A 23394-nucleotide genomic window follows, 5' to 3' on the forward strand; every position below is an offset into this window, starting at 1 on the left:
ACCATCCTGGCTAACATGGTGAAACCCCGTCTCTACTAAAAAATACAAAAAACTAGCCGGGCGAGGTGGCAGGCGCCTGTAGTCCCAGCTACTCAGGAGGCTGAGGCAGAAGAATGGCGTGAACCCGGGAGGCGGAGTTTGCAGTGAGCCGAGATCCGGCCACTGCAGCCCAGCCCGGGCGACAGAGCGAGACTCCGTCTCAAAAAAAAAAAAAAAAAAAAAAAGAATAAATGTTGGCCAGGTGCAGTGGCTCATGCTTGTAATCTCAGCACTTTAGGAGGCTGAGGCAGGTGCACCTCTTGAGGTCAGGAGTTCAAGATCAACCCAGCCAACACGATGAAATCCCATCTCTATTAAAAATACAAAAATTAGCCAGGCGTGGTGGTGCACGCTTGTAATCTCAGTTACTTGGGAGGCTGAGGTGGGAGGATCACTTGACCCCAGGAGGCGGAGGTTGCAGTGAGCTGAGATCACGCCACTGCACTCCTGCCTGGGTGATAGAGCAAAGCTCCATCTTAAAAAATAATAATAATAAATAAAGAATAATGTCCATCTCTAAAAAATGAGGTACTTTAATAAAAAGGTTTAAGAAGTAAATTCCAAAAGAATTTGAATTAGTAATACTTACCAACACTAGCATGATCAATAATAGTGTCAATATCTTGTAGACCCCATTTCTTATAAGCTAATGGTGGTGGTTGTATGTTCTCATTGCCTGATGCTGCAGCTACAAAAGATAAAATAGACAATCTAAACTTAATTATTATGGATAAAATGAAGTTTTACAAAAAAATCATTAAAACCATACTAATTTATTATTCTAAAATTTCAGCTCATAATGAGTCAAAGTAATGAAAACAAGGCATAAAGTGAGATTTATTCATGCCAAGACAATGCACATAAAATGCAAACATTTAAAAGACTAAGTTGGCTGTCACAAAAGATTCTGGAACACTCAAGTCATTAAAGAAGACTACTAAAAATTCTAGAATACTACTAAAAATCAAAGTGAATTCAGGCTGGGCACGGTGGCTCATGCCTGTATTAGAAATTAGAAATAATTTCAGATCTCAATTTTAGAGTTCTTAAAATATGGAAAAGAAAAGTCTTAAAATCAGTGAAAATATGAGTAGTGGCGCTGACTTCCCCTTTTCTTCTGGGATTGAGTAGAGGAGACTTAGCGGCTCCAAAACAAAGTTTAATTCCTAAATGGTTGAGACGGCTTCCTGAAAACATAGGCTAATTAGGATATGTTTACTGCTTCATAAAATTGTTTCTAAACCTAGTCTAAATACAGCATCTCATATTACAATCAAAAAAAATTTTTTTTTTTTTGAGACGAAGTCTTGCTCTGTCGCCCAGGCTGGAGTGCAGTGGCCGGATCTCAGCTCACTGCAAGCTCTGCCTCCCGGGTTTATACCATTCTCCTGCCTCAGCCTCTCGAGTAGCTTGGACTACAGGTGCCTGCCACCTCGCCTGGCTAGTTTTTTGCATTTTTTAGTAGAGACAGGGTTTCACCGTGTTAGCCAGGATGGTCTCGATCTCCTGACCTTGTGATCCGCTCGTCTCGGCCTCCCAAAGTGCTGGGATTACAGGCTTGAGCCACCGCGCCCAGCCCAAAATTTTTATCTTTTTTAGCAGGTTGATATGATTGGTAAAACTTCTGATGTCTTGGCTATGTGGTTCTTTTCTAGTATATGCTTTTTTTACTAGGTCAGAATTTGTTTAAATTTTTATATCTATTTTCAGAATCTTTTAAATTATTTAAATTTAGCCCACCATAAGCTTCATTATCTTGAGAACATTTAAAATACTCACCATTAACCTATATATCAAAAGGCAATTTTCTGTAGGTAAGAAGTTCATTAATTTAATAAACTAGAAATTGACAATTATTTTATAATCGGTATTATCAGCTATTTAAATTTTCACTAAAGTTAAACTTTGTTTTGGGGCCATTAAGGCTCCTCTACTCAATCCCAGAAGAAAAGGGGAAGTTAGTGCTACTACTCATATTTTCACTGATTTTACGACTCTTCCATATTTTCACAACTCTGAAATTGAGATCTGAAAATTGATGGTGTATCTTTCACTGGCAATAGTTTTTCTTCTTAGTGGTACATAAAATAATAGTGTTTCTTACAATCAATGGCATGTTGAATTTGATGAAATATTTCTTCCAAAAGATGTAACAGCATCAGAATGTAAACTACAGGTAGTAAAAGTAAGAATTCTTGATTATTTGGGCAGTTTTCATCCCTAAGTCACAAAATAATGCCCACATATACATTAAGTTTAGGCCTCTAGCTTTTCTCCATTCTGAGTGTTCTGAGTTAGCAAAAAGCAGCTCATGCTGACTCCCGGCTGGGTCCTGCTGACAGTGATTTTGGTAGGATCTCACATTTCCCTTGCACACGGTGGACAGCTTTATCCTCAGGGAGGACAGAAGCAATGTGGAGTCACCAGATTTTAGGATGTTGGCCTTGATCAGCTGCTGATCTAGTGAAAATCTGGTACCTCAGCCACATGCAACTAAATTCTTTACCCCAATGTTGGTTGTCAATACAGTTGCAAATCTAGCTAGTCAAGACATACTGCTGAATTCGTAAAGAAAGCCCAGTGTTCCTGTGCTGACCACACTCTCCAAAGGCAACATGTGAAAAGTGTTTATGTTTTAGCGCTTGTCTCTACCTTACTAAGCAATCTACTCAACATGCTCCCCTGTCTCTATAGGAGGCAGGTTCTTCCCATAAATCTAGTTCAGAAGGCCTTTCTTTACTTAGAAGACATACCTAATTCCATAAGCAGGTGAAATTAAATAAAACAAACATTAACAGAGGTTAAATATTTCTTGCCAAAATATTACCTTTTGCTACCTGATTTCGACAAGCACGAAGAGATTGAAAAAGGCTAAATCCATCAATAGTCACAATGGCAGCCGGATATAAGATACTCAACTCTTCATTCTATTTAAGAAATTTTAAAAAAGTTCTTGAATAGATACATCAAATAAGCTTATCTACTTTTTATTATACTGAATTTCATGAATAACGTAAAATGAAAAATACTGGGACTAAACCGTCAACCACCCAACACCCAAAGCAATATCAGGCAGAAGAACAGTAAAAATAGATTAAAAAATTAATTTCAGAGTGCCTTTTTGCCAAAGACCTAAAATTCTTTTCAAAATATAACCTTTTGTGTATGGTAAATAATTGTCTCAAAGATGCTGAGAGTAACACAAAGAATTACAATTTCATAAAAAGTAAATATACTCATTGCACAGATAAAACAGTATGTAAAAACAGAAGAAAGACAACTCACCTGAAATCCCAGACATGCCTCAATACACATCCCCAAATATATTCAAAAACATTTGCATAAGGCTATACCAAATATAGTATCCTAACATGTTTTTTACTACTCAATAATATGACAATGATATTTTTCCATTTCAATAAGTGAACAAATCATTTTTTGTTGTGGCCGCACAGTCTTTCATTATATGCACCCTATTTTACTTAACCAGTTCGTATTGACATTCGGTATGGCCTCCTGCTTCCACTCTTGCTCTCTACAATCCACGCTCCACACAGCCAGTGTGCTCTTCGTAAGACATAACAGATCAAACCAATCTCCTGATTAAAACTCTCCAATGACTCCCTTCTGCATTTAGAATAAAACCTGAACTCATTAAACATGGCTGCAAGATCTGGCAAATATGAGAGGTCATCATTACCCTCAGACCTTTGCATGTGCTTGGACCTTCTCCTCTTCCATCTTCACCTGCCTAATTGTTCCTGTCATTCAGGTTTCAGTTCAAATGTTAGTTATCCAGAAAGGCTGCTCCTGAACCTCAATCTCAAACAATATACCTATTCTCTCGGCACATTACTATCTCATCAACATGACTTCCTTTACAGCACCTATCAGAGACTGAAATCACCTTGATATCTCTAGCTGCTTACTGTTGGTTTCCCTCCACCATCCCCAAACTGTAAACTCCATGAAAGCAGGAACCTTGCATGTCTGTTACACCAATGAATCCTCAGGGATTAGAAGTGAACTGGGCAAATAATAGGCAGTAAAGAATATTTATGAATTAATATATTTTCATCATTACAAACATCACTGCAATAAACATTCTTCGGTCTATATCTTTTCACGTTACTAGGATATTACTTTAGCGTAAATTCCTTCAAGTGGGTCAGTTGGGTCATACAGTATCCACAGTTTTCATTCTCATATATATTAATTGCCTCAAAAAGTAACTATCAACTTATATTTCCACCAATAATACATGAGAGTGACTGTTTCTCTATATTGTCATCAAAAGTTTGTTAATCTTTATCTTTGCCAATCCAAAAGGTGAAAAGTTATCTCACTGTATTTTCTTATAGTTCTTAGATTATTATTAAGGTTCAAAATTTTCTTATATGTTTTTGGGCCAATTTCTTCTCTTGAGATCTGCCTTGCTCCTTTTTCTACTGGACTGTCAGGCTGTTTCTCTGTTTAAAAAAGACTTCTGGGCCACAGGAGCATAAGCCACTGAGGAAGGGACATGGCATGTATTCTCACATGACAAGTTCACAAGGCTAAGCACGCATGGCCCAGTGAGCACAGCAGCAGGGAGAGAGCCTCCTCACTGACTTTGGGGAGCTAGAAAACAGAAAAGACCTAATTAATCACTAGCAAGTCAATTTCTCCAAAACCAGGTAGTCTTCCTGAAGAAAACACTAATTCAAATACCAGTGGCCCCAGATCTGTAGATACTGTGCTAGATGACAGAGAAGATCTTTTTACAGAAGCTATTATACAAAAGAAATTTCTTTGAAATTCCAGAAGGAGATTTTCCCTCTCTTTCGAATCTTCTCCTGCAACAAATGACCTGCTGTCACCTGTACTAGACTCATTGCTCCTAGAACTGAATTAGAGGAAATATGCTTCTGTGAGCTCTGACAAATCTGGAAGTATATTAAAAAGAAGCAAATAGAAGATATTTTTGATATATAAATGGACGTGTCAGATTCACAGCTGTTTAATAAAGCATACAGAGTAACAACAAAGACTTCCTTCTTGATAAAAATTTTGAAATGATTTTCTTGGTTTGTATAGCAAATAGCAAGCAAATATTTAAATGTTAGTTATATTTTTCCACTAGTTCTAAAAAAAGAGTATTATAGACATGACCAAATTAAATGTATTTTAAAAAGCTTCGTCCTCCAGTGAATTTTTAGAAAAATGAAAAACATCTCTGGAAAGTCATCTTCAGTTCACAGATTAGTGTCTTTGATTTCCAGCTGTTCCTTGTTTCCTTTAATAGTTCAATTTCTCCTATCTCCTTATGATGAATATTATTAGTTACTAAGACTTAAGTCTTTAGCCTGCAGTTTTATTTTCCTACATTCTTTACTTGAAAGAACTCATTCACTATCTATGACTTCAGCCATCATGTCCAATCTAGTCTCTGTGCCTATACAGCAGTTTTGTATCATTACATGATACCAGTAACGATTTCCTACCATCGCCTCAAACTCAACACGTGCAAAACCTCATTTAATAACATTTACTGCCAATGTAGTCCCTTATTCCAACGTTGACAATGGTACTCCTCAGGATAAGTATCTTAGAGACATCTTTAGCTCATTTTTAAAAAATTGTACATCTCTACACAATAACCAGGTCCTATTAAGCTTCTTCAAAACAATTTTTTTTTTTTTTTTTGAGATGGAGTCTCACTCCGTCATGCAGGCTGGAGTGTAGTGGCGAGATCTCAGCTCATTGCAACCTCTGCCTCCCGGGTTCAAGCAATTCTCCTGCCTCAGCCTTCCAAGCTGCTGGGACTACAGGCGCATGCTGCCACGCCCGGCTAATTTTTTGTATTTTAGTAGAGACGGGGTTTCACCGTGTTGCCCAGGCTGGTCTCAAACTCCTGAGCTCAGGCAATCCGCCCACCTCGGGCTCCCAAAGTGCTGGCATTACAGGTGTAAGCCACCGTGTCCGGCCCCAAAACATTTTTGTACTGGTCCTTTCTCTCTTCCCATAGCCATTTTAGTCCCAGCTCCCAGCACTCCACATCTGTTACAGATAACTTAAAAAACCAGATAACTAGCCTCCCTAATTCCAGTTTATCTTGAAGAAAGAAATCTTCAATAGTCCTTTGATTACATCACTTCCTTCTTACAAATCTTTAGGAGTTTCTCTCATTTCCTAAATCAATTCTAATTTTTCACTTGGTTTTTGAATTTATGCAAAATTTGGCCACTCTGTTTGACAGTTTCTCATTATTTTATAACATAAGTTTCTTTGTTGTTGCATATATAGTTCTACATTCGAATCTTCTATCAAATTTTCTCCTGATTACCTGAAACACTTTCCCCTCTTTTCTATTACTTAATTAAATTCTATGCCGATTGTTCAAGGCTTAATGCAAACCTCACCTCATCAATGAAAATTTTCTTATTTTCCTGGTCCAAATTGAACTCCTCTTTCTCTAAGCTTGTACAGAATGTATTCTGTCCAAATAAATTACCAATAAATTAGGTATTGTTTTATATTACTGATTAATTCATCCATAGATATTATTAGATTTTAATCCTAGTCTCTCTTACTAGATAAGATTCTTTTACAGCTCCAGTCCATCTCCCATGCAAATTCAATTAACAAATGCATACAGTATCTACACCTGCTTACTTGAAATCTTTTGGAGGCTAAGTAGTACAACAAAGGGAAGGCATACTACATAGGTTTGACTATGCACTCTGCAAAACAAATAAAAGCAAATTGGTTTAAATGGCCCTATAATTATTTTTTGACTAAGACAACCAAAATGTTACAAGGCACCTAAGAGGTTAGAACCTTAGATACTAAGCAGTATTATCTTCTCAGTTGAAATCTTCAATGAATATATGTATTTTCCACTATGAACAAAAGCTTAGTAACCCCTTTTCTGAGAAACAGTTAAGTACAAGGTAGTATCACTAGAAACAAGAAGGCCAATTTTTTTTTCTTTTACTCTAGGTAATTTTGGCACCTAAATCCAAATGAAAAAAAGATATAAAGTTATAGAATATCATATTTTTGCCTTAAGTCACTATTAAATTCTAAAAATAAGAAATTTTCTTGGCTTCTAACTAAAGGGTTTTACTTTGTTGTAGAATGAAACATATAATATTTCATGAAATAAGTAAAAGCAAGACTGGTATTCTTTACTCCACTACAAATAGATTATATTTCTAGACTATGATAGCAGAGTTAACTGTGCCACAAGACAAAGATATCTTTTAAGTTTCCACCCAAAAAAGAGGAGAGAAACTGCTTCAAAGTAATGCCACTATTACTGTTGGAACACAATTTTTTACACTACCTGCTCAGTCACCCCGGGATGTCGTGGTATTTCATAGGTTCTGCATTTAAGTTGAAGTACTGGGTCCTCATTCAAAAGCTGTGCAAGCAAGAGCACACCATTCTAGGAGGAAGAACAGAGAAGGTCCCTGCTTGTTTTCTTATCAATATACCTGAGCAGGTATGGCCAGGCAAAGAGTAGCATTTCCCCAACAGTTTTCCAGAGATACCAGGTAGACTCTTTTCAGAATACAGCTCCTCTTCTCTGTATCTTCTACCAGAACTTACCATGGCCTATCACAGCCTCTACCCCAATAAAGCATCAACTACACGTTTTCAGGCAGCAGGTAATAAAGTCACAAACTAGTATAAAGGGGATGCACAACCAGATATTGCAGTCAACTAGTGTTTCCTAGCTGTAGAAAACTCAACTCACCTCAGTATAGAAGCGTACATAACCTGAAGTAAAACCCACCACAATGCAGGTCCAGTCAGGACGCCCAGTGGAACTCCTGTTACAAACAAAATTTATTATCTTAACAACTCATAAATCAAAGCAAAGGAAATAGATAACTCTTATTTATCCTTACCTCTTTTGGCTTGCTAGTGGGATACATAGAGCACTGGTTACACATTCCCTAAAAACAAAAACAAAATCATATGCTTACCCACTGAACTTACCAATTACTTTTATTTCTTTATAATTGGATGTTAAAGGACAATAACTGGAAGATGACTTCTGTGAACCAGTTTTATTTGATGCATAAGTAAAAATACAGTAAAACTCTGCTACCGGTAAGGTCCATAAAATTCATTCACACAAAATATAATGCCACATGCATTTGAGGTTAATAAAACACAGAATTTTTCACTCTGTCTTGTCATGAAAAACATGAAAGTACAGAAAGCAAAACTTTACTTACACAACTGACTGTATACAGAACAGAGCAAAGCTCAAACGATCCCCATGCAGCCATTTCCTACTATGTCCCTCCCTCTCCTCTGCTTCAGCTAAGAACTTCAGCCTGCCTCGTTGTTTGAGAGCAGGAGCTGGGAAAATGGCTGAGGAACTGCCAGTCACGTTATATGCAAACTGTATTTCTGCAGGGTACATTATTTTAGGAACTTACATATTTCAACTTGCTGGCTTTTCTATTTTGCAGAAACTCCTCTGATCATCTATTTCTAAGCACATGTTAGGTGCGATGTTCCATAAAAAAGATATATATTTTTTTTTTCTGACACGTAGATTTCATTTGTCAGGAGCTCAGAAACTAAGTCTCAAAATCAAAACAACTCTTACCCACTGACTTTTATTAAATCTGTCAAACCTGAGGATCATCACCAGCTTATCCAAGAAACTACAAACACTTCTACGCCATACATCATACTAGGTAATCCATGAACAAAATTCATCTTCGTGTTTGTTCGCTGTTTTTAAAGTATTATGTTTGCTTTGCATTTCTGACAGAGATCAAATGTCTTTAAAACACTTAGGCTAAATGGTGTAAGGAGAAATATTACCATTTATTTTGATAATAGTAGAGAATATTTCAAATATCTACAATGTACCAGGCTATGTTCTAGGCACTTCCACTTGGTTTCTTTTATCTGAATTCAAAGTCTGGAGGATTTTCTTACTCATTCTGATCAGACAGTTTTCAGTCATAAAAATTTAGTTGAAAACCAGTTTTGGGTTCAAGGTTCTAGGCTAGCAGTTCCATCATGTAATCACATTGGATATCATAGTTATAAAAGTTTTACTGGGTCAGCAGGAAACTGATGTACCAACTTGCATTTCTGAAGTATTTATGAGTTTTAAGAATTAATGTAGTACTGTACCCTTCAAGTATAAGACCAATATCAGCAAAGCGGAGAAGACAATGACTGCCCTTGACTTTCTGGATGAATAAAATTAGTAATGGAGAACAGAGGAAAAAGACAAAAAGGATTTCATGAGATTCTTTTCGAATTCTTCCTTAAATCTTCCAACAGAATTAAAAATAATAATTAGTTGATACACAAAATTTACTGATCAAATCATTCTCTACAACGTATAAAGTTAGGATGCATATACATTCACTAAACATTTCAAATAATGAAATTTCTTTCTTATTTTAAAAAATTGGATTTTTTTTAAGAGACAGGGTGTCACTCTGTTGCACTGGCTGGAATGCAGGGCATGATCATAGCTCACTGCAGCCTCAAACTCCTGGGTTCAAGCGATCCTCCTGCCTCAGCCTCTCGAGTAGCTGGGACTACAGGTGTGCACACCATGTCCAGCTAATTTTTAAATTTTTTGTAGAGACAGGGTCTTACTATGTTGCCCAGGGTGATCTTGAACTCCTGGACTCAAATGACCTTCCTGCCTTGGCCTCCCAAAGTGCTAGGATTACAGATGTGAACAACTGAGCCCAAACAAATAATGAAACTTTTTAATAGATTCACTTACAAGTCAAACAATTTCATACATACATGTAACACACAGAGAAACAAAAATTAACTGGCACCTACCCTTCTTCGACATTTAAAGAACCACTCCAGCCAACAGCAAATTGCATTTCTTCCTTTCCTTTATCACTATATTTCCATTTTGCTGAAAGAATGAAGATATCATATAAAATAATTTTAGCTATAATATACTAAAAAAGTAATTTATAAATTTTGCTCTTTCCCCTTAGAGTATGATTACAAAATTTAACAGTTGTATGTTAACTGACTTGGGTCTTTTTATAGGTAAATATAAGATAAAAATATTTATAAGATTCTTAGAATACACCTAGTCTCCTGGCCTTCAGCCTCTCCTTCCCCCAATTCAACCTGTATAATGTTGTCATAGTTCTTATAGAATAAAGTTACTAATTCCTATGCCCACCCTGCCTAGTTTAGGACTACTTTTATCTTCAGATGACAGAGAAAATTTTTCTACTAGACCTTTGCTACTTGAGGGTAAATTTGCTTTGTAAGACCATTCTATATACATTTTACACACAATCTTACTTTGATCAGTAAGGTTTGGAAATCTACAAGGTATGAAAAAATCTCAATTTTAATCTTCAAAAAAAAAATTATGAGTTAAAATGTTATGCCCAAAACAGAAATCGATAATGAGTTTTCAAATTAAGAGTTGAAAATCACCTCACTCACATTGTTACTAAGAAAAGGTCAATGACCTTTTTAGCTCTGACTGTCCCTTGCAAGAATTGAGCAACGCACAGTACTGCCCCTGCAGTATCATATACAGAGAGCTAAGGTAGCTACAGCCAAGACAGAAAAAAGGGAGAAAAAAAACAGAATGCAAGGGGGAGAAAGAGGGAAATGGGGTGGGGGGGGGAGATAAAGTGTTATATTATTTTCACCTAATCCATTTTCTCTTCTATCCAATGCGTCAAAATAAAGGTCGCTGAAAAGAATAGGATACTCACGCACTAGAAATACAGCTTTTTGCTCTCGAGCTATTACCATAAGATCATTGGTTGGAGATAAGGATAAAACACAATCTTGGAGCCAGGAAGTTTTTTGTGTTTTGCAAGTATTTCCTTCTTCTTCCTGTGGGTAAAACTACAATTACTGCATATGCAAAAATACCAAAAGTATTCAAACTCAGCTTGCCTGCCTCAAGGGGTGAGGGGGAAGAAAAAAAAGAAAAGGAAATATTTCCAATTCTCATACACTTTCATAATATTCCTTATCAAAGATCGTGAACCCAAGAGGCGGAGCTTGCAGCGAGCTGAGATCGCGCCACTGCACTCCAGCCTGGGCGACAGAGTGAGACTTCGTCTCAAAAAAAAAAAAAAAAGCCAAAGATGACTGCAAACAAAATACCCGCTATAAACAAATCTTCAGTTTTGAGTATTAATTCAAAAAATTTAAATATAAACAAATATAAACTAGCAAGGCATTAAAAGACTGTCACATAGTGGCCAGGCACAGTGGCTCACACCTGTAATCCTATCACTTTGGTAGGCTGAGGACAGGAGGTCAGGAGTTTGAGGCCAGCTTGGATAACATGGTGAAACCCCATCTCTACTAAAAATACAAAAATTAGCTGGGTGTGGTGGCACGTGCCTATAATCCCAGCTACTCGGGAGGCTGAGGCAGGAGAATCACTTGAACCCAGGAGGTGGAGGTTGCAGTGAGCTGAGATTGCACCACTACACTTCAGCTTGGGTGACAGAGCGAGACTCTGTCTCAAAAATAAATAAATAAATAAAAATAAAAGTCACATAGGAATCACTCCAGGAATAATTCAGCATTAGGAAATTTAGTGACTAATCCTATTTACAAAGAGATAGCTAGACAGCAAAGAAAAAAAATCTGATGTTTATTATGGTTACAGGACCTATAAAAGCATTTGATATAATGTTATGCTTCTTTCTTTTTATTTGGCCTACAAGGTGTTTTCTTTTTTCATTAGACATTTACATATTGTATAGGTAAATCCCCGTGGTTAAAAATTCAACAGCTATAAAAAGGTGTTCTTTGAAAAGTCTCTTACACTCCTGTACTCTAGCCATCTAGTTGTTAACTCTAGAGACAATGCAATCAGTTCTTATGTGTATTTCCAGAGATACTTCATGCACATTTACTACCCTTTTCCTCCCTTTTTCTTACAAGAATAGTAGCATAATATATACACATTTCTATGCTTTGCTTTTTTCTCTTAACATATTCCTTAGACTTCATTCCACTTCCACATGAAGTTTCTTTATTCTTTTTAACGTCTTCATAGTATTCCATTTTATGGATGCACTATAATTTATTTAACCAGTTCCCTATATGCGTGGACATTTGTATTACTTACCATCTTTTGCTGTGACCAACTATGCTGCAATAAATATGTTTATAAATTTGTCAGTTTGTGTGGAAGTGTATCAGTAAGCTAAATTCCCAGAAGTAAAATTGCTGGGTCAAAGGGAATGTGCATTAGTAAATTTGTTGGATATTCCCAAACTGTGCCCCACACGTTGTATTAATTTGTAATTCCATCAGCAATTTTTGAAAGTGCTTGCTTTTTCACAGGCATTTCGAAAAATATTTTAATGGTGGATCTCTGTCAATTTAATAGGTAAAATGTAGTACCTCAAAATACTTTTAAATTACATTTTTCTTATGAATGAGAATTTAGGCATTTTCTCATATACTTAAGAAAATTTCTCATTTTTATATAAAGGAAAGGAACAAACTGCATAATTTTCTACGAACACTTTGTTCTCTTCCTTTGTAGATTTCCCATTGGGTTGTTGCTCTTTTTCTAATTGCTTTGTATACGCTCTTTACATACAAAAAAACCCAAAATTGGCCCTTTGAACATAAGTGATGCAAATAGTTTTTCCTATTTGTGATGGTTTAATTTTTTCCATGTAGAAATTTTCTATTGTCATGTAACTAAATTATCCATCTATTCTCTTATGGCTTCTACGTTTGATGTCATGTAGACTCCTACCTTACTCAGCCCTACTTAATGTCTTTTAGATTCAATTATTCAAAAGGGGAGGGAAAGACAGGGGAAAGCTATGCAGGTTAATTTCATTTTATAAAAAATAATAATTTCATGCTTTTTAAAAACTTGTACAAAGCATGCATTACAAGCATTATAAAATTTAAAGATTTTAGAAACAGAAAATCATCCTAATCAGAAATGTTATAGTAGTATTGTATTTCTAGGAATAATAAATTATTTCTTGCTGGGATACCATCAAAGAAATGTTTAAAACACAAATAAAATATGGGCTATAGGGAATCTTTAGAAATACCCCAAAATGAGCCTGAAACCTCTGGGACAGTCATGCAATTATTTTTCTTTTGCAATGAGATACTAGGAAACAAACAGATTTGGAACTTTTTTCTCAAGCAAAATAAGCTAAGGAGGCTGCACCATCTCCCGAAAGATAGGGAGAGCATAACATTGGCAAAATCTCATTTTATTAAAGCTCTACTTTTCTTAAGGAATTCTGTATCTAGCTTGTTGTTTTTAATGTTTGTTTCCCTACAGATAAATTAGAAAATTATCCCCCAAAGATAAAAGTTATAAGGTAAAACTTAGTTGTAATTAAATTTTTCCCTGGTTCCACAGCTTCTGCTGTAGGATAGTCTTTGTTTATCCAACACATCACTCCTCATGATGGCTCGCCTGTAAGGTGAGGACAACATTACCCTATGGTTTCCTCCAATGACTGAGACTCCAATTATACCAACTGTAAGGCACAGGACCTTCTAAGTGATTAGAGTTCCACTTTCAGGTAGGAGCTTCGAAGAGGACAGCTCATATAGGAATATTATTTAGGCATTGCATTTGATAAGAAATTGGGAGGGTCCAAAACTCTTTGATTGGTCTCTGACTCTTATCCTAAAATCTCCCTCTCAATGCAATAAAAAAGAATCAACATAATGCTTCAGGAAAGGAATACAGCCCTTATTTGGGCATGTTCTCAAAAAAATTTGTTTTAATAATTGAGCATCTATACAAATAGATTCCTTCCTCTTATCACACTTCCAAAACTATGTTTAATCAGTAAATCCTAAAAATATTATAAAAGTTGCTTTTCTTTTTTTTCAATAAAGAATATTGTTCATATGTTTCTGTCCCATGTTTTCAAAATAATGCCACTAACAAGGATTAGATCTGATGTTTATGTGCACAGAAAAGACAAAGAGTCAAAGATGGAAGACATTTAGAGGCCAACTGGTCCAAAGTCTAATTTTATAATAAAGAAAGTGGAGTCTTGGGGAGGTTAAGGGATGTGCTCCAGCCATGGAATTAGTGTCAGAGCCCAAACTAAAATCTAGGCTTCCTGATTCTTAATTCAGGTGGTCTTTCCATTCTATCACCCTGCTCATCTCTGTGGGTAGCTGTACTAGCTCTTTGGGAAGCTTGTCTTTACTTGAGATTTGACTCTAGTCTCATATTCAATGAAAACCCTTTTCTCCAAAAGAACTACTGTATTATCCATTTATTCCGGCCTAATCTTTCTGTAGTTCTTTGAGTCGATTTAGAGCTAAAAGATGACCACTGTATTTGAATATGTGAGCCAGAGTATTCTTGAAGTATTTCTTCAAGAACTCCTTTAAAAATACATTCCCTCTCCTTTCTGTCTTTCCATCAGAAGTTCTGGTTCTTCTGGCAAACCTATCCTACCCTGACTCCTAACCTTCTTTCAAACTTACTGCAATTAAAAGTCTTACCACTCCCTGCTACCTGTATATTCTGTGACTGCATTTCTCTCACACTAGACAAGAGGCCCTCTGGTTGGCAAAACCTATGGTTTATATTATTTTTCAACTCTACATGTAGCACACTCCACTAATAGAATATATGAGTAAATAACAGCATTCCCTATCTCTTGAATAACATATTATCTATTCATATACCTGAAACTGTACGACAATGAGCAATCAATGTAAAGCTAGCATATTCAGTCCTTAGTAATGTTTTTTCTTCATACTAAGATTTAATAGTTCAATATTCTGGCTGACATATCCATGGTAAGTACCAGTTAAAGAGATATAAGAACAGAATACCACTGTATCATAGTCCTCTTAGTTGGGCCTAAAACTCGGTGTCAGATTATGATCAAGCTGTCTGCTGCTACCCCAACAAATGGACTATAAGTGATCCCAGAAGCAAACATGAATTTTGTCCCAAAAGGACTAACCATGACAAAAGCATTGGAAATAGACGTCACTTGCTTGGAAGCAAATTCAGAAAAATGATTCCATAATCGATTATTATATCCCTAACTCTGCTTAGCCATCTTATACATGTACATTTTTAGTTACATGAAACCTGAGAATAAAACTTGATGTGAATTAGCACTCTAGTTTCATCTACCGAAGACAGGGGAATAAAGAAGCAAAAAGCGAAAATCTTCCATCATTCTTTATTGCACTTTCTTTTCTATGTCCTTTCTACTTCTCCAACTTTCTCTGTTACTGTGGTACCAAAAATATATCCTCCTAGTTTGTCATGATAAAGTTGCTTATGTACAACTGAGCATTATATATTATAAAAATAGGTTAGAAAATATGATAATATTATTATATCATCATTAGAGTTTGATGTGCCATAAAATTCTAAATCTAAATTTTTAGTCGTGCTTCTCAAGAATGATGCTAACTTGTCACATCATTCTGAGCAAACTATCACAAGGACAGAAAACCAAACACTGCATGTTCTCACTCATAGGTGCGAATTGAACAATGAGAACACTTGGACACAGGGTGGGGAACATCACACACTGGGGCCTGTGGTGGGGTGGGGGGAGGAGGAAGGGATAGCATTAGGTGATATACCTAATATAAATGACGAGTTAATGGGTGCAGCACACCAACACAGCACATGTATACATATGTAACAAACCTGCATGTTGTGCACATGTACCCTAGAACTTAAAGTGTATATATATATATACATATATAAAAAGAATGACGCTAACTTGTCACAAAATGCAATGGTGTTGTGTTCTTAATACAAGCTCCACAAGCTCTTTGGATCCACAACCACATGGGGCAGCAGCTGTATACCTATTGCAACTGGAAGTTCCTGGTCACACGTAATTCTAAAGTAACTTCTTTGTGACTAAGGCACAGTATTCAACATATCAGATTCAACGCAAGGATAAAAAGCCTCTAATGACAATAACCCAAACCAAATAATATCCTTAAAATTATAAAGAGGTAAAAATGTATTGTTTCCCCATAAGCTTAGCTATAATATTTTGCCACCAGCCAGAGTAAATTTTACCATACTATGAAGCAAATTCAAAACAGAAACCACTGGAGGTATGGATGGGAGAAATCTCAGATAAATCAAATTTCTTTTAATAAATCAACAAATTAAGAAACTAAGTGTAAGACAATGTAATCAAAGATCCTAGAACTGCTTGTCTGTATAGATCAACAATCTCCCTCTTACACATGTCATAATCCTCTTGAAGCCAACTGACAGGATGATACAATCTTAAACAGAAACAGAAGGAACTACAGGGATCATTTGAGTGAAATTCCTCATTTTCCAGAAAAGAAATCAAGTTCTAGAAAGAATAAGTGGATTTTTACTAACCATACCAATACTATAGATAATACATTTAAAGCAATACACATTGATTCACACAGTCCTTGGACAATTTACAGAGGAACTCTGGTCCTTCACTTCTAAAATTAGAGGTCACAGGAAAAATGAGGAAATGGCCTGTGGGTCAGAATCCATGAGAATGACTAGACCCTCGATGTTCTCACATCTCTCTCTCTCTCTGCTTTAATGTATCCTGTACAACACTGCCACAGTATTGCTCCAGAAGGGCTGCAGAAATACAAACCAAGAATAAAGAATGTGAGTCTGTCTGAAGTGACTCCTGTGCCAGATTTTTCAGGGAAGTCTCAAGTCTAAGTACAAATAACTTGATGAAAATATTGGTATAGTGAAGATTAGAAAATCCCCTCTCAAGACTGGATCACAATGAACTAGTATTAAGTTTAACAACAAAATATGATTTCCAGTGCCAGTTCTAGAAAGCTCAGGCAAGAAATAGGGCATAGGGCTATAAACAACAATGCTCTGGGAAGCCACTGAATCTCTGCTGAGCATCAGCACACATTCAGTGACTGACAAGATGCAAGCTCATCATTTTGTTTTGTGTCATAAAGGCATTTGCCTACTAATTAGGGTTTTGGAAAACTTCCCAACAATAATGGGGCCCATAGTCTTTAACACTGCTCCCTTGAAGCCAGTGATTCAAAAACAATCATTTGACAAGGTAATTTCCCAAGCCATGCTTGAAATGTAAAACAAAAAAAGCACTTCACTGCTTAAAGGTGCTCCACCAGGGACCACCTTCCACCTTGGGTTTTCCACAAAAACTTGCCTCCCCCCAACCGTGGTGGCTGAGCTAAGCTCCACAGCTCTGAAAGCCAGCCCATCCCCTTCCTGCCACTGTGAAGTGGGTGTTCAGAGACAACTGCTCCTGGAACACAGGTGAGTGGAGTCCCCGAAGATCCATGCAAAACAGCCCGGCCGGTTCCAGCAATTATGAAAAAGTCCAGGCTCTCAGACCGCTGACCCTGATAAGTAGATGTCCTTGGTGCCACCTGGTATTGTAGTGACTCAGTCCATGTGCATCATCACCAGCAGGATCCAGCTTCCTGCTGAAAAGCCCTCTGTCCCGTTTGTGGATAAGACAGTGCAGCCCAACCATGGGACAGCTTGAGGAGGAGGCAAAAGCTGAAGGTGGATTTTTGTACCTGGCTGATATGGTTTGGCTGTGTCCCCACCCAAATCTCATTTTGAATTATAACTCCCACAATTCCCATGTGTCATGGGAAGAAGCTGGTGGGAGGTGACTGAATTATGAGGGTGGGTCGTTACTGCCCTATTCTGATAGTGAATGAGTCTAACAAGATCTGATGGTTTTAAAAAGGGGAGCTTCCCTGTACAAGTTCTCTTCTCTTGTCTGCTGCCATGTAAGACGTGCCTTTCACCTTCTGCCATGATTGTGAGGCTTCTCCAGCCACGTGGAAGTGTAAGTTCAATAAACCTCTTTCTTTTGTAAATTGTCTAGTCTCAGGTATGTCTATATCAGCAGCATGAAAAGGGACAAATACACTGGCCTACATGGAGACAGCACTCTGGCTTTTTCTGAGGGCTGCTGCCGGGCTAGGTGCACAATTACCATTTGAGTATCTTGAAAATAGCTGGCAGTTTTCAGTTATTATACCACAACCTCTTCTCACAGACCTATTAGTGCATCTGAGACTGGGTTTATTTCTTCATATACTGGAAACTTTTGTTCCTTAGAATAGAAAATTTTCATACAGAGTTTTATTTTGAGTTTTTCTTTTTATGCACTGTCCTCATGGCTATATTCTCCAGGGAGCTTCTTCTTTTGGAAATCATATTTAATGAAGATATTTCCATATTGAAATGAGGTGGGTGTGGTATTAAAGTAAAAAGGAAGGAGATGAAATATTTATTCTCCATTATGTTTGAAGTGTTAGATGACTAAGTATTAAAAGCAACCAAATTAAATTCCCCCAAATTACAGCAATCAGAACACCTGCTTCACTAGATTTTGCCAGCTGCCAATCATGTTGGACTGAGCTAATCTGTCCCTCTTTCTGAAACTACTATGGTAAATAACAATAAAACTTGCTTTTATAAAGGCAAAAATGAATGAATGAATGAATGAATGCACCTATAAAACATAATCCTAGTTGCTGGGGGAGGGGGAATCTATAACTGTATTTTAGTGTGGCCTAAACTTCAAGAATTTTTTTTGAAATAAGACCAGTAAAAAAGTTTTCTTAATCTACAAAAATACAGAACCACTAATGTGCATTATGAAAAGGAATTCTTTCTAAACAACTCTATATGGGATAAAGCATATACTTTTAAAATTTTCTTTCTTTTGATTTTAAGCACACAATGCAAGCAGACAATAAAACTGTAGTAATTAAATCAGCCTTTCAACTATAGCTGGCATTATAGGGACTGGTAATTACTGGGTAAACACAGTGGTCAATGTTTTTTGGTTTATCAGCTATTGTAGTATTTACGCAGTCACTGAAGTAGCCAGGAGTAGTTTTTCAAAGCTTTCAACTTTTGTATGATACGTCCATCATTAGTAATTTATGTTGTTACTGTCATCGTGCTAACTTTCACAGATATTTATACATTTTAGGGGTACCAGAAAGATCTAGTGTAATCCAAGAGCTGTCAGCACATTCTCTGTAATTCTCAGTAGCTTACTGCCTAAGCCATAGAAATAAAACACTCATCTATACTTTTAAAGCAAGAAACATAGTGCTTCAGCAATTCTGAAACACAAAAAGAAAGTAAACATCACTACATTACTAGTTACTAAGGATTTTTTCGTTTTTTTCTATTCTGCTACTAACTATAAAATGCTCAATATTTTTCAAACTTTCTTGTTTTAGATAGCAGAACTTTTTATTCCCAAACAAAACTTTATACAAAATTCCAATATATGAAATAGATAAAAGCATGAATGAGGAAACTACATAGCACCTCTATAGAACCCTAGAGTTCTCTCACACACAGCATGAAAAGTACTAGTCCAGGCCACATTTCAGATCAGAGACTAAAATTCTCAAAGGAAAGATCCTGAGATCTTTTCAACATAAGTAAAGGCATGAACTCTTTCTAAATTTTATTTGAAGGGGCCCAAAGGAAAATTCTCACAAATAAATTAATCACAAAAAACTGTAACTTCAATCTCAATTTTAAAAATTACCTTTCTTTCTAGCATTAGAGGAACTTAACTAATTTGGTAACTCTTATTTACTTCAACTGTCAATTCAAGTAGGATTAATTCTGCCATTTATTCTTAAATTGTATATATAATATGACCTCCTTTTCATAAAATGTTCTTTGCGCCCATTCATCTGCCCACTCAATCTTCTATTCATACAGTGCCGAAGAAAAACTCCTAAAGACCCCTATGCAGAACCCCTTAAAGTTAATAATGATGATCATTTTTAGACGTTAGGGATGGATTATTTTATTCTTTGTATTTTTCTGTAATACCTGAATTTCCTATAATAAACATGTGTCAAATATATTTTATTATTCAAAGTTCATTTCATAAACAATTACAATGGAACACCAAAACTAAAAAGCATACTTCTCTATTGCCTGAACAACTGTTTATTTGTTTTGTTTTGTTTTTGTTTTTTTGAGTCAGGGTCTCGCTCTGACGGCCAGGCTGGAGTGCAGTGCAATGGCGCAATCACAGCTCACTGCAGCCGCTACCTCCTGGGCTCAAGCGATCCTCCCACCTCAGCCCCTGAGTAGGTGGGACTATAGACAGGCATATGTCACTTTGTCTGACCACAGCTGTTTAATACAACATACTAAATCTAGGTGCCATGGAGTAAAAGAAAGTGACAAAAAAATTCCTGCTCAGAAACTATCATCTAGTTGGATAAACAATACTAGTAAATAAGAAATCATTCTCTCTCGATATAAATCAGAATAGATTTAATAGCTACAGTAAGTGCAATGAACCTTAAATTGCTATTGGAATTGAGAAAAAATAATAAGATAATGGTATGCATTCCCCAAAAGAATAAGTGAAAAACATATGAAAGGATGACAAACCTTACCCATAAATTTAAAATACAGATTAAAACACTGAAATGGCATTTTACATTGATCTGATTTAGCAAAGACTAAAGTATGATAACATGCGAGGAGTCAACAATTTCAAATACCTAAGAATAGCAAGAGAAAAGCACATTCATCTTTCACAGTCTTGTTTCCCAATACAGTATTTGTTAAAAACATGGATGGAGAAAAATATTTCACTTAAAAAAATAAACAATAGCACACAGCCAATGATAATAAACAAGTGGCTCAGAGCTGTTTTTATTTCTCTAAACAAGTAAAGAAAGGTATTCTCATACACTGCTATTTGGAACACAAATTGGGGAGCCCTTTAGAAGCACCATGCACCAATTTCTGTCAAAATGTAAAATGCAGCCTGGGCAACGTGGTATGACCCTATCTGGAAAAACAACTAAAAAATTAGAGGATGAGGCTGCAGTGAGCCATGATCATGCCACTGCACTCCAGCCTGGGTGACTGAGCAAGACCCTATCTCACAAAAAAAGAAAAAAAAAAAGAGGAAAATGTATATATCTTTTGAATTTATTCTGATGGACTAAGGCTACCTAACATTTATTGAGCACTTACTATGCTCCAGGTACTATTCTAAGCATATATCATTTAATCCTCATGGCAATCCTATGAGTTTGATATTGTTATCAATACCACTTCAGAAATGAGGTCACTGAGCTTAGAAAAGTTAAATAACTTGCCCAAGGTTTCATAAGTAGTAAGTGGCAGAGTTGGGACAGAAATTCAGGCAGTCAGACTCTCAATTATGACACTATGTGCCCACATGTAACCAAAGATGAATGGAAGACATAAAGGTGCTTATTGTAGCATTGCTGATAATAGGAAAAAAGAAAAGAAAAAGAGCAAAGGAAAAACTAGATGTCCTTCAACAGAAGGGTGATTAAATAAATCACAGTACAGCTATTCAATAAAATAGTATTCCTTGAAAAGAATGAAATAATTTACATATATGGAAAAAACTCCAAATTACATTAAATAGAAAAAGCAAGAAGTAGAATAATGTGTAAAATTAAAGTCTATTTGGCCTTAAAGAAAAGAGGGTAAATTAAAACACATGAATTTTACTCCCAGTCTCCCCAGCACCACTAAAAACAATAGTAAAAGAATTTTTTTAAAAGGCAAAACCAGTAAAGACAAAAAAACTTTCCTCCAAAAAACAAATGAACAAAAATGAGAGGAGAAAAGGCAGAAAATATAAGAGCTAGAAAGCAAAGGAACAGGTGAGTTTACAGTGCCTAGAAAGCTAACTCCTAAACTGATGGAGAAGAAAGCTGAGAAGCTGCCCTAGTTGCATTGCAAAATCACCAGCAGCCTTAGGAATTGGCACCAGGTCCCCCTAGAAGGAAAAGTATGGATGGGGCTAAAATCAGGAGGCTTGGTAGAGAGTGTGTTTAACCAGCAGTCAGGTCCCAGGCTCCCTTTCCCCACTCCACCCAGCCAGATCCCTGGTAGAAGACCAGAGGCCCCAATCACCACACCAAAACTCACTTAACAGAAGCTACTCTGTGGGAATGCCTGAGGAGTGCAGATCTGAATTAAAATTAACAGTTATAAACAAGAGGAAGGAAAAGCTGCAGCTGACTACATGGAGCTTAAGCATTTAGGCATAAATAATGCCACAGAGACCAAGCCTGGACAACTTGTTGCTCTGTGGCCAAAGATCCAAGAAGAACTTAAATTAAGTTTTGTCTCCTAGCAATTATTTAGCTGCACTTTTCACAACAGCAAATCACTTCACCAAACTCTACTAAAATTAAATTAATGATCTTATAGATCAAATGCTCTGAAGGTCAAAAAGTTTTGGAGAACAAAATGGGGAAAAGGCAAAAAGACAGACTGGGAGGGTTACATTAAAAGCCATGGGCTAAATACACCAAGGTTTCTCAACCTCAGTGCTGTTGACATTTGGGGCCAGAAAATCCTTTGTTCTGTGCACTGAAAGATGCTTAGCAGAATTATTGGCCTCTACTCACCAGACGCACCTCCCTCAAGCTGTGAAAGCCAAAAATGTCTCCAGATGATGCCAAATCATTGCTAAATATTCACTGAGGAGGCAAAAATCGCCCATGGTTGAGAATTACTAGGCTAGACCAAGCTTGTATTAATGTAGAGAGGAAGATCTTTGGCAAAATGTATGTTTTTGACAATCCAAAGTCCAAAGTCCTAATAAGAATTGGCCTAATGAGAAGGAGACCCTTGCCCAGCCTCAGAGGATAACCTGGGGCATATCCTTACTGTGCAAGCGTTCTCCTTCCACCTCTGGCCAATCTGGTGCTCATGCCGCCTGTGTGGCAGGTGGCATGAGAGTCTAATGAAAATAACGAAATAAGGCAAAACATTTTCCAACATCATCCCAGATTACTAATGTTCTAGGAATCTCTAATCAGGTCATGCTATATTCCACTTCTCAGCCTGTAAACAAACATTTCTCTGGGGCCTCTATCTGACCAGCATGCTTTTATTCTCTGTTAATCTGCTAAATCATAATTGCCTCTCTAAACTGTTTTAACAGTTTCTGTAAAACAGATGGAGCACATTTCAAAGACTCCTTTGAATGGAGATTTTCCATGCTGCCTACCTTAACTGAAGACATTGACCCAGAACCTTCCTGTGCTTCCTGATCCAGTAACCACTACCCATTTACCACCTATTAACCACTACCTATTTACAATTGCGCAAATTCCCAAGTCTATACTTCCTACCGTTGGCCTTAATACACCAATGAAGGAAAGTCCATTAAATCAGTCTTGCTATGAAATTAAATTAAGCCTTTCAAGCTTCTTCCCAAACTGCCTCAATTCCCTTTACAGCATAAAGCTGAACAAAATATTCTCCTCTAATTACTTCTTTCTCATAGCAAAACAATTATAATACCAACTAAAAGCCTTTACAATACT

The 23394-nt window shown here is 36.7% G+C and overlaps 1 protein-coding gene across 1 annotated transcript in view; it reads right to left on the minus strand.

Moving 5' to 3' along the window:
- The window catches only part of RAB3GAP2 (RAB3 GTPase activating non-catalytic protein subunit 2), a 120690-nt gene that overhangs the window by 52845 nt on the left and 44451 nt on the right, over positions 1–23394 (minus strand). Inside the window, exons 3-9 of the mRNA XM_033199151.1 lie at positions 10770–10893; positions 9859–9940; positions 7935–7982; positions 7781–7856; positions 7367–7468; positions 2867–2966; positions 629–727 (exon numbers count right to left, since the gene is read on the minus strand). Of these exons, the coding sequence (XP_033055042.1) occupies positions 629–727; positions 2867–2966; positions 7367–7468; positions 7781–7856; positions 7935–7982; positions 9859–9940; positions 10770–10893 (631 nt within the window). The remainder of the gene's footprint in view (positions 1–628; positions 728–2866; positions 2967–7366; positions 7469–7780; positions 7857–7934; positions 7983–9858; positions 9941–10769; positions 10894–23394) is intronic.

Source organism: Trachypithecus francoisi, unplaced genomic scaffold (assembly GCF_009764315.1).
Source record: "Trachypithecus francoisi isolate TF-2019V2 unplaced genomic scaffold, Tfra_2.0 Lachesis_group5, whole genome shotgun sequence".
In the NCBI taxonomy this organism is placed as follows: Eukaryota; Metazoa; Chordata; class Mammalia; order Primates; family Cercopithecidae; genus Trachypithecus; species Trachypithecus francoisi.